At 39.6% G+C, this 17,260-nt stretch overlaps 1 protein-coding gene across 7 annotated transcripts in view; it reads left to right on the forward strand.

The window, feature by feature from the left end:
* Dlg1 (MAGUK family member discs large 1) overlaps positions 1 to 17,260 on the forward strand; it is a 687,637-nt gene that overhangs the window by 95,256 nt on the left and 575,121 nt on the right. For 5 of the 7 annotated variants that reach the window (XM_076762410.1, XM_076762413.1, XM_076762412.1 and 2 more), the window contains one exon: positions 2,194 to 2,325. The exons of the other annotated variants lie outside the window; for them this stretch is intronic. In XM_076762410.1, coding sequence (XP_076618525.1) covers positions 2,194 to 2,325 — 132 coding nt within the window. The remainder of the gene's footprint in view (positions 1 to 2,193; positions 2,326 to 17,260) is intronic. 7 annotated transcript variants of the gene reach the window in all.

The following is a 17,260-nucleotide window of genomic DNA, read 5'->3' on the forward strand; positions in this document are numbered from 1 at the left end:
CCACGACCGTTTAAACTGTCCGGAAGGAAATCGTCCAGATGATCTCCAGATTTTCGACAATAGTTCCGTCGAATTTGTTGACCGATCGCGAGGGTCGTTCACGATCTCCAGTTATCGACGTTTCCTCGAATTCTGTCGCAGACAATCGTGGTTTCTTATATTAATCGACGAGCGTTTCAAAACTCGAACGTAGACATTGAAAATTATATGTATTTTAATTTCAGACGAGATGAGTGATTCCTTAAGCGATGAAAATTTGATCTTTCGATTGGATAATAAAATAGAGGCGAGTGGGCTGCATATTCAAGATGCTGAGTGGTTTAAAAGGACGGAATAGTCGCACGAGCACTCAAGATAGTTTTACAGTCGTTCTTTGAGAGACCATTGATGCTTCCATTGTTCCTATTCCATTTTTACTGAATGCATACGAGATTCTAAAGTAGTTCTGTCTATTCTTGTGACAATGTCGTTAGCTTTCCACGCGTCGGCGGCAGACGCTTCTTATTGCGAACAATACAAGGGAATGACGAGAAAATAGCTTGAAAATATTCATCGATTCCTTGTAGCATTTCGAACACTCTCTTAAAAACGCTGGAACTCTTTACTCGGCCCCCAGCTTTGCTACACGATTTCTTTTCAAGTTCTTCAAGTTTGCTTTGAAATGACGTTTCAGATTATTCAATACAAAAGAACATTGACGTCACGCATAAAAAGAAAAAAAAGATTCTTAAATTGCATTCATATCAATGACTATGAATAGCCAAAAGTATCACGGAGTATCGAATCACACTTGCATGGGAGAAAATAAAAATATTCAAGGCATACAGTGTTTCAGATTTTCAAGCAATATTTTTTGTATAGTGTAAAATCAAAAAGCTAGAACTCCAGCGCCGTAGTATCATATTTAATTAAACCTGTAACAGTATATTTATAGAATAATTATATTTAATTATTCGCGTCAGAAGATACGCGTACGGACCTTTTTATTCCATATCCGTAACGATGGTTATTAAACGCAAAATACCATCTGTTTTCTATGCACAATCTGCGAGATATCGAAATTTAATCCTCGATGATTCTCAGCTCGAGAGGTACTCGTTATTACGCTTGTTCCAGAAAATAATTTCGCTCGTAACAACGCTGTTCCTGGGAATCAGACGCACCTGCGCGTCCACGTGTCTTTTATTTCGCGAATATTTATGCGTGTCCTTGCCACTCGTTTCTTTGCAACGGGCAAAACTGTTGTCTTCTTGCGAAGACAAACGCACGGTTCGCATTCTAATGAACGCTGGGCAGCAGATGTTAATATTCATACAGGATGTCCGGTGACCGATGACGCGAGCGAAAGTATGATTTATTTTAAGTACACTTCGCGTGAAATTGCGTTTTTGTTCTTTCTGAAAGGGCTGAAAACACTGACAGTGGAAATGACTGATAATAGGCAGACACGTACGGAATTACACGCGTACCTTTTTTAAATTAATTTTATCAGGGACAAAGAGTCGCGTAAAAGAATTTTATTCAACACTTTCGATTCGTTATTCGATGCAGGTCTCCGCGGTTACCTTCTTTCTAACATTCAAACGTACAATTTTACAGCGTATTTTTAAATAATTATCCCGGTGTTTTTACGGATCATAATGTCACCCGAAGGTAATGCAAAAATTGTATATTAGAATTGCAAAGCGGTTCTTTCTTTCGCGTCGTTTCCTCGCGATTATCCTTTCCGTTTCGTTGCATCATTATTATGTGTATTAACCTCGTTTTTCCGTTCCTTCATTCATATGCAGTCCCATCTCTCTGTGGCTGTACTTTTAATTCGTTAGATTATTATGCACAAAAGTCTGCGTTCTTCTTTATATTTGTTAATACTACTGTGCTGGCGGATGATTATATATTCTCTATACCACTACGAAATTCTTTCTCTCAAGGACGCTTGTTAAATCCTTTTAATATTTGTTATTAGTATTCAAAGCTCTTCGTTCAGAAAGAAAACGTTAATATAGAAATATATTTCCTCAATTATAATTAAATTTTATTAGACAGTGTTACCAGACAATATTTTATATTTTAACCCTTTCATTTTTCAAGGCACGCAAATTATTTAAAATCGCAAGTGGGGCAAAAAATAGAGCTTCCACGGTGGCAGGAGAGTAATAATTTTTTCTGAATCTCTGGTTATTTAATTTTCAGAGGCTCACAGGGCTCTGGAGCTCCTGGAAGATTACCACGCCAAGCTGACGAGGCCCCAGGATAAACAGCTGCGATTGGCCATCGAGCGTGTCATCCGGATCTTCAAAAGCAGGCTGTTCCAGGCGCTGTTGGGTGAGCGTTAAAATTTATCGCGAATATTTCGTAATCGAGTTTCGTACCCCAGCCTACGGATTCTCTCCCCTTATATCGTTCGAGTCGTCGTAGTCGTAAAATTCGAAAAATTCCTACGACTCGCGGCAGATTCAAAGAGACGACGCCTCCCCCGTCCCATTCTCCGCGCTTCACCTCAATCTCATCTTATTTATCGGAACTGGCACGCTGCCTCTCGAACGTTTCTCTCGCCATTGTTATTCGGAATAAAGCGCTCTCGCCGCGCGATTCATTCTGTTCGAATCCCCTCGGAGCGGAGCTCGGGCTCGCCTGAAATTTTGACGGAACCTTTGTAGGATCTGCGGAAAAAGGGAGCCACTCTCGGGCCTTGTTTCAGCTTGGATTCGAATCCTGAACCCTCACGGCGACAACGTGCGTGCCCTGTGATCTTTCGCTTCCGTGAGTTCTTTCACCGACAGACGTTTCCATCCTCTTACCTTCCCTCGATGAATTATTCAAAATCCCTTACCTTCTCCACGCGTTCGTCGAATCACACAACAAGGTACATGCTGGAAGATTAACGCACGTACGTTTGGATTATTCTAAAATTTTTAACGGGGGAATTTATTTTGAAAAACTTTTGGAAATCCGTCGATTAGAAAATTTTAATATAAATCATTCGATATTATGTGTCGTAATTGTCACTGATATTATATTTATTATTGCTGATAATACGATACAATTTGAATACACAATGGTGTTTATTCGTCTCACTCGAGTTGAGACGTTGAGGGAAATAAATTTGGATAGGATAAATTTTAATATAAATTACTCGATATTGTCGCTAAAAATTATATTTATTATTGCTCGCAATACAAAACAATCTGCATACACAGTGGTGTTTATTCGTCTTACTCGAGTTGAAACGTCGAGGGAAATAAATTTAAATAGGATGAATTTTAATATAAATTACTCGATATTATATATCGTAATAGTCACTAAAAATAATAGTAATAGTCACGGTTTTCGTCTGGCAGTGAACGTGTTTTTTAATTAAAATCTTGCTATAAAAGTCTATTGACTTGAATTCGTACCAGTGAATCCAACAGATACAGCGTAAAACTAAGTACTAATTGCGTTCGGTCATCGTAGCCATGTCGCTGAATGTACTCAGTTGGCGAAAGACATCCTCGGGGCTTCAATAAGCAGTGTTTCAGTAGTTAAAACAGTTAAAAGCCCCTGGGTATAAGCCCTGTCGTTTGGGAAAATGCTCCTGACGTTCCGCCAGCGTTGCAACCTTCGTTAGGGCTTTGAAATCGAAATACTTGAAAATAGAGCCAGTAACATTTTGTTGGAGGCCTTTCGACAAAAATATTAGATAAATATTTGTGGTACTTTAAAACTTGCGCGTCGAGACGAGGAATGATGAATTAACCCTTTGAGCTTTTCGAGCTCTTTATCGAAATATTTTTCAAAGGGCGAGACAAATATGACTACTGGTTTGATATATTTTATCGTCCCATTCCCGAAGGAAGCTTCGTTCCACCGTATTATAAATTCCGTTGAACGTTAATAGCGTATCAGCGATACGGCGTATGCAAATATAGTCGTAGCTGGGCTTAAGCGTGGCCGAGGCGCGTTTTTAAAACTCCGTGGCGTCCTTTCATTTCCGGCGCTAGCGTGGAAACCGCGCGAGTTACTTCGAAGCCCAGATTGTTCTGTTCGGTTCTCTCTGTATAATGCTTCCGCACAGAGGAGATTAGTCCGTTGCATCTGTAACTGTGTCGGTTGCATTGCTCTGTCTGTATGCCGCGCTTCGCCTGTTACTGCTGATAACCCTAGACACCCTTGCCACCAGTACCACCCCCAGTGATATGGACAATGACCGCGAGATTACACGTCATATCAACGCCGCTAAGTACTTAACGGGATTAGAATATTCCGCGGAACACCTGAAATTACCACCTTTCCGCTAAAGTGATTTCGAACGTCCAGGCACAATTTATGCTTACTAATATTTATTTATTATCGATGTGATCGGTAACCGTTCGATACAAAACCCCTGCAGCGCCGGAAATATAATACTTTCGAATATTGGTATAGCCTTTGTTTAAATTGTTTCTTGTTGAAAGGTTTCGTAACTGTGAAAACAAATGCATTGTATCTGGTAAAAATTAACCTGGTAACCTAATTCCGCATTTCTCCGTGCATATTTCAGCAGTGCATTCTACGAGTAAAAATAAGACTAAAGTGTTATATAACAAAAAATTCATAAATGCTTTGTTAAGAAGTTACGACAAAAATATGAAATGTGATTTTTTTTTTATTTACGAAAATTTTGTTTAAAGAGAGCAATCGCTAGTTGAGACACGAAGAAATATTTTTAACGTAGAATTACGTGGATAACTTAAACATTGCTTTATCAGAGTTTAAATCATTTCGTATTCTTATAGAAGTATTCTTCCTTCGATAACTCTTTGTTATCATAAAATTTTGAACTATTGTTCAAGTTTATGTTCAGTAAATTGCAAAGAGTCGATATCGAATGCTTACAAAAGATTGGTTTTATTTTATTCTAAATTTGTTATCTCATTTTCTTGAATCTCAACCAAGTTTCACAGTTCACACTTTTGTTGTAACTTCTTAACAAAGCATTATGGATTTTATGTTATATAATATTTCAGCCTTACTTTTACTCGTGGAACACACTGTTGAACACCTTGCATAATAGAATTATAATTAAATTCAGAATACAATGATAAATTCCTAGCCTCGAACGCAACAAAGAATCAACGACCAAATCGTGCCATGCACGTTTTCGAAGCGTCAGGACGTTGAACGGGAATCGCGCGTAATTTGCGCGACGTTCTTAATTGTTAATAATTCCGCAACATCGGTTTATTGTCGAGGCGTTACGGCGGTGTACGCTGTAATTAATGATTCGACGGAGATTGCCGTAGTGTATCGTTGTCTGAGCGCCATAGTTTCCTGGTCAGTGGCCACAAGATTACGCGTCACGTTGGCAGGGCTAAGTACACAACAAGGTTACAATTTAGAACTGAGCACGTAACCGAGGTATATGCCTGAGAAACTTCCGCGCGAGTTCGCGAGGCCAACGACGAAGCAATGGCGCTGATTGAAATTGGAGCGAGAGTTCGCCGGCGTTTGGCACTGATTACCCGCGTCTATGTCAGATTTTGCCGTCGTTATGTTTCAACTTCGGCGTGCCTAAGTACGAACGAGTCCATCGAGACGAGGACCGCGTCGTATCGTTTCATTAAATCGAATTCGAAGATTAATGGAAACAAACGAAGCCGAAATCGTCGGCGTGGAGGACGATTTTAAATTAATTCTCCTCGACGGTCCCGTTAATTATCGTAGAACACCGCGGCTGTAACCGGGTCACGCGGAACAACACACCTAGTCGCGTGATTTAATTTTCAACAATTCTCTCGCGTTACTCGAGGATCTCGTTACGCCTCGCCATTCCGCTTAATCGCCGCGATGACGCGACGATGATGCCATTACGTGCTCGCGAATCTGTGAACCTGTAACGCCATTCTTGCCTCTTCAAGAATCCAACGGCGAGGAACGCGTCGTTACTTTTGCTTAAAATTTGTCAAAGGCAGGCCACCGAGGCGTGTGCCCCGTCCTCGTGATACGCCTTTCCTTTGGTCAGCAAACTCGAACGCAGTTCGAGTGGCTATAGGGCCATCCGGGACGAGTTTAAATTCGCGAATACTTCGGGTGTCTACAGAGACGACGAACACTCGAGTGGTCTCGGTCGAGTACTCTCAATTTATCGCTCTCTCACCCTCGGCCGCTTTCAGTTCTCCTCGACTCGTTACTATTGGCATCAGCTGCTCCACGGTTATCCGCGCGGATCGCGGATTAGCCTCCCGAGTGGAATAGGAATTAAAAGGCGGCCCAACAAGTCGAGAGACGCGCGGAAGAACGCGGAAAAAAGCACCAGGCGTTTAAAAAGTTTCTTCGGCAAACAGAAATCCAAGATAAATGTATTATTATTGCTTTTAAACAGCTAGAGACTCTTAAAACTTAAAACGATCGTGTGATGAAAAGATACAGTGATATTGGTCATACTGGGTATAGTTCCTATCGAGGAAGGATGTTATTTTTAGTGAGTAGTTAGTACGAAACAGAGCCAGAATAATATTTTCAATGAACCGTCTGTGTGTATATAACGGAAGATCGATTTTAAAGATCGAAGAGTGGCCCTGAGTTTCGAGCGTCAGTGTCTGCGACAAATTATTCTTACCCCCGCGAATTTTCGTTTTGATTTAATTTTATCATCCAGCTAGAAATAAAATAGCCACCTTTTCCCGCGATCGTGCTATTTCCTTGCAAACTGCAGCAACTCGAGCTCGAATATTCGAGCTCCTAATCTCTTATCAGTCTCGCATTCTTCGAGAGCCACTCACGGACAGGTGGTTGTTTGGTTACCTTAAGCTAGATTTTCCGCCTCCATCCACGAATCCACCAACGAAGAAGCCTCATCCGAATTGCACTGATTGGCAGAGCTTGGCTTTTCGAACGGCTCCGCGCAATTTACTCCACGCGAACGGAGACGAAGTCTGCAAGCGGAGCAGAAGATACTTAGATTTGGATTTCAGATTTTTTCCCTGGCGCATTGTAGGAACTGCCTATTCGGAGCAGAGTCACGCTACAGATCCTAATTAGGGGAAGCCGGTTCGTTAATCCCGGAATCCGATTCGATCACCCTTACTAGCTTCGGTCGTCGATTTTCAAGACGATGTGTTAGGTCAGGAGCAAGCAATTCCATAGCTATCGCGTCGACAATTTCTAGTATAATGCGTTAAAAATCGCTGGATGGCCATATATCGATATAAAATTCATAAAACAAAATAAACTCTTTTATCGTTACTGACGGGAATCCATTTTCAACACTAAACCTATCAACACATCGTTTCGTTTCGAGTCGATATCGTAGTTAGTGCCAGTGAAGATTATTTAAATTTATTTTCGATTAAATAAACAATTTATGATACAGCTTTATCGCATCCCAGATCCCAATTTTACAGTGTAAGACTTTAAAAAAATATTAGACGTTTTATATATGGTTGATAATGGTCAAAACATCTTTAAATTTAAAATTAAATCTATTCGATATTTTACGTATATCCATTAGTATACCTGTGTACAAATTTAAATTTATTTTTAACTAAATAAACAATTTATGATACAGAGTTAATCGTATACTGGTTGTATAATCAATAGGAATTCTAGAAATTTTTTTAAAAACATAGGATCAAAGTAAATGTGGAAATAAACATGGAAGACAGCATAAATTATAGTAACTGGTATGACCATTGGATAGGGGATGAAATACCCTTTAAAATGAGCGTTTGTGCGAGTCGATAGCTTTATTAGTTTCGGAGATATAGCGATTTTAGTTTCAAGTCGATGCGGTGGCTAGTTTCGAAGATACGTCGCGAGGTCAATGAACTACTACGCTTCCACTATGGCCTTCTCAAGGCCGTTGACCGCACGTGATCGTAGTAAGTAGTAAACGTGACGTGACTCGGTCACTCGGTTAGTGGGTCAACGTGCGAGAAGGAGGTCCGACGCGTTAGACGAAGACAGAGACAGTCGAATTAAAGAAATTACCTTTTACATAAATTACGATATCTCGAAAACGGTAAGTCAGATCGTCAAAAACCAAAAACCATTTTAAAGGGGAAGCTTCACCGCCGCCAACAATGGCTTAATAATTAATAAAACACTAGTACTTTTGGAACTGCACACGTTTAAACTTTTAGTATTTTTAATATGCGTAAATAGGCTCTCGTGAGACGGAGAGTGGAATTTTAAAAATTACGTTTGTCTTTACACGATGATATCTCAAAAACGGAAAGTCGGATCGACAAAAACAAAAAACCATTTCAAAGAGGAAGCTTTACCGCTTCTAACAGTGGCCCAAAAATTAATAAAGCCCTAGTAGTTTCGGAACTGCACGCGTCTAAAGTTTTAGTATTTTTAATACGCGTTTATGGGCTTTCGTAAGACGGAGAGTGGAATTGTAAAAATTACTTCTTCATATAAATTGCGATATCTCCAAAACGGAAAGTCGGATCGATATAAACCAAAAACCATTTCAAAGGGAAAGCTTCTCCGCTTCTAATGATGGCTTAGTTATGGCGAAAATCCCAGTAATTTCGGAACTAAACGCATGTAAAGTTTGACTAGTTTTAATACGTGTTGTTAGACAGTGAAAACTGAAAATTTCAGTTTACATCTCTCGTTTAGTGTTTATTATCTCATTTAGTGTTAGATTATCCATACGTTTCTCTATTGAAAATTTATTTTTCGGGATCGTGAGAATCCTTACGGGTCGCGTCCCACATTTCGGAGAACACTGATGCGCAAACAGTTGAATCAGCATGTTTTTACAAGCGAATTTTTTCCCCCACGGGGTTCCAAAACAGTATTTTAAAAGAATGTAAATTTGCGGCGTAACGTAACCTGTTGGATACACCTCGTCGAGCGCACTGGCACTCCATAGATTCAAGCGCGTCGCACGGCACAACACGAACGTAGAACATAGACCCACTGCACTATTTTACACCTTGGTGGCGGATGCGCTGGACGTAACATTACAAAACACGGTCGGTTGACAAATTTCCCTCGCCTTTGTGCACGTGCACCAGTTTTGGCCGTTTTTAAGCAATATTTCTATAGCCAGCATTTAATTTATCCCCTAACGCGGAGCGTTAGCCTGCACTATTTATAATCGTTCATCGTGCAGAGGAGAGACGGTGTTTCGACCTTTAATTTATAATAAAAGATAAACCAATATACAAAGAATATAAAAAATAGTGCTTTAAAAGACAGGTGCATAAGGAAAGACTGGGTCATAATTTACTGAGGAATCATTTACATATTTTATTTTGATAGACTACGAATGTTTCGGTAAAAATAGCTTAGAAGACTCTGACAATATTCATAATTACGAAACAATTTCCAAGTTTTAATCCTTTACTGAATTAGTCGAATGGTGCTAAAATATTCACAGTAAATGCTCTTTAAAATAGCACGTTTCTATCCTTTGTATCATAATCCTAGCCCTTGCAATGTCTTAACACGTCGTCTGCCAACTATAAATGCCACCTGTAGTTGACGATCTGTTGCTTGATGCCACCCACGAATTTATTTTCCGTGAAAAAAACAAATTTTTGTTTTATTTATGAAATAAGTGATAAAATATATCGAAAACACCGGGCAATACTAACGCGTTTCACGATATTTTTTATTTCTTGCACAAACTCGAGCTTTTGTCGAGTGTAATGTATTTTCAGCCGGTGTAGCCTTCAAATAGAACAATTTCTCTTCGATTTTAATTTTCTTTGTCGAGTTTGACGTTTCATTGCCAACGGAGGATTTGATGAATTTTGTTTGACGTATTAAACTCGTTATAATCAAACTAGTTACCTGACGGAAGAAAATATATTTTCGAAATATAATACAAGAGTACTTGATCCGATCGATCTACCCCACAGACGAAATTATTGCAATCTATAATATTTGGTTATATCGAAACATTATTCCAAATCATTTTAACGTTACACATCGAAGCATATGCTGTACCATGGTACGAAAATCACATTATATTGTTCCGCAAAGTTCACAGATGTTACCAATTGCATCCTGTTTTCGTCAAATAAAGATACTCAGTTGCGACCCTATTTACCATTCACTGTTCGAAATGCTATTCTACTCCGAGTTGAGAATTAATCCAGACGCTCCGTTCGGTTCAAAAACAAATTCGTGGACGTAAATCGGAACAAGAGGAAGATATTAATGGAGTGCAGTCGCAGCAACGAGGAGGGTAGCGAGTTTCAAACTGCTAAAGAATTGATCAATCTTTCGCGCGAAAAAGGGGCAATAAATTGAGCAAACTTCATTATCACGTTCGCGACGTTTAATGCAATTTCTGTGAGGCAGTAAACGTATTTCTCGTCGCTACTAAATCAGACGGACCTTGCTAACTTCGAGGGGGGGCTAAGCTTGTTGTCGGGGAACTCGAGAATCCGCTGTCTCTACCCGTTTTGAAATTCAGGTCGGATTGTCGATCGGGAAATTCTCGGTACGCGTTCGGAAAGAATTGGAAGTATCGTCTTCGCGTCGAAACTACCCTAGCTAGGAACAGGGGAACGAGAAGTGAAAGTGAGAACAAAAAAAGATAACGAGATAAAAGAAGAATGATTTTTATCAATCGACGAATCGAGAAATGGAAAATACAAATATTGGATGCTAGAATAAATTTTATTAATAGGATACTTTCGTTCTGAACTCTCGACGTTGCATTTTGATAATTATCGTTCATCTTGAAAATTACTCTGGGTCTCGTATTCATTCGGGAATCGTAGTTGTGAAATTTAATAAACGGCGTTGATCGATAGTGGCGGTGTCATTGTCCTCTGCGATAACGCCGGTCCCCGTGTTCTAACTTTACAAAAAGTACATCAGGTGGGCACTGAATATTCATCCCACCCATTCAACGGACTAATAATCAATGGATTACCATTCGAACTTAAACGCGCGAGCTGTTCTTTGATAGGGAAACCCTTTTAGAGCCGACGTGCAACGAGCGTACGTGTATTTTAATATTTATAAGAAGCGCATCGATCTCTACGTGGAGGTTCGAAAAAATGTATAATTGCGGTTTATTCGATTTAAATTAAAGGTGAAAAATTGTTTGAAACGTTGGTAATGTACGCCTTCTGCTACTACTCTGATAAGCTTCTTTCATCTTTCGTTTTTTGGGGGAAAGAAACAGATGGTGGTAGCAGATTTCTTCAAATGGAAGAAATACACTAAGATAACTCCTCTTCTTCACCAGCACAGGTGAAGAGTGAAATATTGCTTTCATGTTTGAACGTGCAACGCGTTGCTCGTGCTCGTTTTACGAAATTTTCTGATTACTTTTCTTCGAAAACACTTCGATCATACGAGTAAACACATGCGACCCAAAAATACAAACAGGATCAAAATATTTATTCTTTTCATTTTTTTAAAATTTCTCAATTGAAATTCGACAAAATCGAAGCGCTTGCTCGAAGTTTTAACAGAAAGTCGATTTGCTTTTGTTATACTTACTCGCATTTAACCAAGGACTTTGTACGATTAAACTGTTCACCGAATTTCTGTAGTAAACTTTATAATAATAAACACGATTTCTCGCGTGGATGGAACTGTCACGCGTTTCGATATTAAATTTCAACACCGTTTTTAATTTTTCCCCAAAATAACGTTCACGAAAACCCCGGTGTTGCCGAAAAGCAGAATTATCGCTTCAAATATTTATTAGAATTATTTCGAGGGGAACAGAATTTTTCAAGGCGAGTAATATAAAGAGTGAAGCTAGCGTAAAAAATTACGAATTAAACGAATTTAATGGGAACACTTTATTCCATATTTAGAAATTTAATTCGCCTCGAACGACATCTCGAGACTAAACGGCCGGCTTTTGTTTGCAAACGAGCTCGAATTAAGGAGTCGCCGTTAAAAGTACGTCGCGGAACGGGGGACGTCCGCGTCTGGGATTATTCACGGCGAATCGTTCGTTTTAATTGCAATTAATTCTCCTTGCACGGTGTCTGGCTGTGTTTATTGCCGGGCGTTTTTTCTATTCTATGTCACGCGACGCGGAAAATCCGATTTATTTCGGGCGTTAGACGCGGCAGCAGCGCAGAAAATTGCAGCTTCATCTGGCCGAACGATCGTTCCATGCCGGGGCGTTGCACTCACGGACGACGACATTTTGGTGCACGGAAGATGAAAGCGAAAAAAAAGGAGGGAAAATGAAATTTACACGCAACCCTGAAGCCTCCCCCTCTCCGTTGAACGTCGACGTATCAGCACGCGTCAACTATCCGGGGGATTTTCAGTTTTAGAGATATTTATTCCCTTTTGCCCTTCCGTATCGTTATCGTCATTTTGTCTAAAAAAAAATATTGTATTTATTGCAAGATAGCTGTCACAACGTGACACCGGTTGAAATACTCGACGTATTCTCTGTTGCGTCGCAAACACGTTTTGTAACATTTAAGAAATGGATTAAATTAAATTTTATTGGTTTCTACGAATTCAGTCGTACTGATTGGAGATTAATTTTTTAATACGCGATTTCGCGTCGATTGCAGCGCGAGATATAAAAATTCGACTTTCCCTTTCGTGCAATCCGCCTATTATAACGGCAAACAAACGTTAAGCTCATGAGGCTCAGCAGGTGAAACGGCAATTTTCATGCTTCATGAATATTGAGAGAAAAATTTGCATTCGACGTGCACTTAACTCTCTGACTTTGGAAACCGTTTGACAAACGAGACGTGCAATCAGAGGTCCATCGGAGTATTCTTTTCGAAGCTAGTTTATTCGAAAGAAAGTTTATCCAAATAAAGAAAGTAAATTCCTTAAAAGAGTCACCTTGAATTAATATTAGAAGAACGAGAAAAAATACTTTCTCTACCTCCTTTAGGTTCGTAAATGAACAACAGAAATGGCTCGCGAGTAAATTCATTAGCGTTCACGTGACGCCCTCGCATGTTTTCTGTTAGAAGAGGGTGGCTCGCGTGGGCTGTAATATAGGAACAGGAAAATTTTCTGTTCCGTGATTTTCGCAGCGACAGAGAAGTCGTGCACGCGCGAGCGCAATTACAGCGATCATTGGGCGGCTGGAATCGCGAGATCCGGACGCGAAATTGCAAATTATTTGATTCGTGCTCGAGAGGTAGCCGGCGCACGAAAGGAAAATCGGAACGCGCGTATAGAGCCGGGATTTAGATTTTGATACGAAGCTCCTGGATTACTTATCGAATCTACATTCCGACCGACGAAAGAATTGTATTCCCCGGGTAACGGGGATTCGAAATAACCGGGGCAGCTGATCGTATTGCTCGGAAAAATTGCATTTTCGGCTACACGCTTTTCATTATTGGACTCGATGGCCGTGGATGCCGTTGCCTGAATTTTCAAAATCGAAACTCCCGCGTTGCATAGACGGTTCAATACATTCTGCGCGCGGACGTGTACACCCTCGATCCTGGATACCTGTCCTTTCTTCAATTTTCTCCACTGGGGATGGAAAAGCCTAGTCAACGATGAATTCGGAACGATCGATCTCCATACGATGCTGAACCACACCTTTCCCAGCTTCGCTATTCAAAATACTTTTTTCGTGTATTTTGACAGCAGTGTAATAAATATATACAAACGTTAAGAGTCCCAAAAATGGATCGAAACAGTCGGTAAAAAACTCAGGAACAAAACTTTCAGAATCGTCTAAAATACATTGCTAATATTTGAGAAATTTAAAAGCTTTGGTTGGTGAAATAATTGACAAGATCACAATCGTATATTCACAACACTTTATGTATAAAGAAGTCGACAACGTGCACAACACTTTTATAAAGCCTAGATGGTACCAATACAATGTCTATTGTATGATAAAAGATATCGATAAAAATTTCAACGAGAGATTCTAGAGGCCAAAATAAGACAAAAATCAAGAATATTAATTTTTTGATTGAGGCTTCACTAAAAAGTTATTAAAAAATTAAATTACAAAATTTCAAATCGTTCTGAAAAAATTATTTTTAGCTAGGGGAGACAATTACAATCACTTTTGGTGATTAGACATACCCCCGAATTCCTACGCACTTTCGAGAAACAAATTACTTACCGAAAATGTACTGTCTGACCATACATTGATATGTTTCCCTGAAATTTTCGGCGAAAAAAATTTTTTCCAAATCATTCTGGAAAAATTATTTTCATTTGCAGAGGTCAATTACAATCATTTTTTATCAATAGACATACCCTCGAAATCCTAACCGTTTTCGAGAAAAAAATTCGAGTAGGTGTAAAATTTTCCGGCGAAAAAAAAAATTTCAAATCGTTCTAAAAAAATTATCTTCGGTTCCAGGGGTCGATTACAATCATTTTTGGTGAATACACCCACCCCCGAAATCCTACGTACTTTCGAGAAAAAAATTCTTTAACGAAAATATAATATGTAGCCAGAAATGTTTCCTCGAAATTTTAATGCGTATGTTGGTATTCTTGATTTTCGTCTTATTTTGGCCTCTAAAATTTCCCATTAAAATTTTTTCCAAGGGTGGCCGAACACTCTGTATACAGTTGAATGGGTGAAACCGCGAAGGAATAGTTTTTAATTTTGTATTTTAATTAAATAAAATTTTCTACCGTCGTCAGCCACGCGGGGGAAGTTAATTTGAATAATGGGGGATTGTTTTAATAAAAAACGTGCGATTCTCGTTTCAATTCTTCGCGTGTGGCCGTGTACAAAAGTCCGTGAACATGCGTGGCGCAATCTCCGCCGTGGATCTTATAACACCTACTTTGTTTCGGATGCGCTCACAATGCACCGTACATATTGCGGTATATAAAGTACCGTGGACGACCTTATATAACGAACTTTTGTCCCCGGGTCCGAGAAATCCATTAATTATCATCGCGGAGTGGCCTTTATTGTCACGCTGCCGGGGCCTTTGTTTCCCGCGCGAAACACGTTTTCAGCTGGCAAAGTAGCTGCATTTCCCAAAGCTGTGGACGCACCTCTAATTCTTAACCTGGGTCCTTGGATTTATTCTCGTTCCCTGAAACCGGAAAAATACGTAATTGTAAACATACGATGGCAGTGTTTTATTCTAAATACACAACGCGTGGGTCCTATCGCGAGTCTCGATCTTAGTTCTCGATTATTTGAGAGTGAAACGGTTAAATTGCAAATTGTAAATAGTAAATTTTGGCGATAGGTTGTTGAACAGAGACGAGAAATATTTGTGGAAGAAAAAGGATCTATCTTTCGAGGCGCAAGTTCGAGCTAGATTCGCGCCCTTTGTATCGTTCGACGATATTTCACTTTCGGGCAAAAATTGATCCTTTTGAAAATACGTAATAAATTCCTATTGCTTCGTAATATTGTGTGGTGCCCGACGACAGGGAAACGTTAAACCGCGTACGCGTGCATCGAAGGTGCGCACACGCTGTACGTGCCATGTACACGTATCGGAATCGTATTGACGCCGAGATACCTGAGCATTCGTGTGTAGATACGTTTCCAATAACCTTATTGGTATTGCATACATCTTAGTATCCGAATATTGTACCAGAGTATGGGTTCCCTTCGCCCGAAAGCTGTCTATCTGCATACGTATAACGGTGCACGCGTACTCTTACGTGTATCGTTTCGAATTTTATTTACCCAAGCATCGCGAATAATATTTTTCTCTACAGTCTCCCATTCGACTTTATTTATTTAATAGAACGCGTAACTAACTGCGTATTATGTTTGAATTTCTGCAGAACTGCATAACACGATATTCGGTTCGTAATATTATCCAGCTGTCAATGTGTCTATGAAAACAGAGTAACACAAAATATAGGATTTAGACAGGTACATGGGAGCAGTAGATAACGCGTTACCCTTTGTAGTGGCTAAAATTACCGTTGTAACTAAACTATCCGTGTAATTAATGGTTCTATATTATATTGCATCTCTCACACCTTGATTAGAATTTTTACAAATCCTAAAATCAGTCTCTGTGTTTCTGATATTTTTCAAACTTGGAACGATTATTTCAGAACAAACGTAAATTAACTTCGAAGCCAACAGTGGCCAAAATTACCGTTGTAACTAAACTATACCTGTAATTAATGGTTCTATATTATATTGCATCTCTCACACCTTGATTAGAATTTTTGCGAATCCCAAAATCAGTTCGTCCATAACTCATCTTCTTCAACTGCATAGTTAATACGACTTTTGAAAATTAATTTAACACTAGATACTCGAAGAAATGTACGAAGCAATGGAAATAAATGTTTATACATTCTCTTATAGAAAACCGTGGTTTTGTAAAAATCCAGTCGAGTAAGTTTGTAACAATTTTTATTAGAAATTGCAAATCATTTTGGTCACTTTTGTCACTTCTACAGGCGACAAGAATAATTGGAGATCACAGTACCCCGCTATAATAACATTTTAATGCAAACCTGACGATCAAATTAAGAATTTAAAATTGATAATAGAATCAGTTACTGTGTTTCTGATATTTCTCAAACATCAAACAATTATCTCAGAACAGAAATTAAAATCATTTGTATGTCTAACCCACTCTAATGTAAACGTTAACAGTATTCGGTGGACTTCAGGCGTTTCGAAGACGAGTTCTTCGGTATTGTTCGTCCATAAGTCGCGTATATCGTAAATTCTTGGCTCGTTGGGTGAAAAAGTAAGTTTTCGACCGGCAACGGGATCGTTAGTTTCGACTTCCCGAGCTCGTAGAATTGTCATCGGTCCTCGACGATGGCTGCGGATGCTACGGGGATGTAGTTCCGTGCGACTGGCGGGACGATTTGAAATTCAAAGCACGACCAGGCACTGTTGTAAGATCGTTAACCGAATACCACGATCGTTGCTGGCGGGGTGCAGTCGCCGCAGTTGTTACGAGGGTGGCCAATTTCTCTCGTTTTCCCTCGGAATCGTTCCCATTCGTTGCTTCGTGTCGCACATGCGAATTCGATTCGTCGCCATAAACTTGCCCGTTAGTCGCATCGTCGCGATTTTCGGGTCATTTTACGCCCTACCCCTTCCTTTTACACGTCCACTGGGCGGGAGAAAAATTGCGACGTTACGATTTCTATAAATCCCTTCGAACGATTCACCTCCCACGCACGACCTTCATTCATTTCCCCAGAGAAGTTCAGTTTCTAATCGAAACGAACAAAATTCGGATATATTATCTTCGAGAATTTTATAATTTCGTCAGTTTTTAAAAGTATCATGCTTCGTTTTCAAAATAATTGAATTTGAAAAGTTGACAGTGAGCCACTGTGTCTATTACTACTGATGTTCTCAGTCTCCAGTAAATTTTTAAACTTGACTTTCCTATAA

Source organism: Colletes latitarsis, chromosome 3 (assembly GCF_051014445.1).
Source record: "Colletes latitarsis isolate SP2378_abdomen chromosome 3, iyColLati1, whole genome shotgun sequence".
NCBI lineage: Eukaryota > Metazoa > Arthropoda > Insecta > Hymenoptera > Colletidae > Colletes > Colletes latitarsis.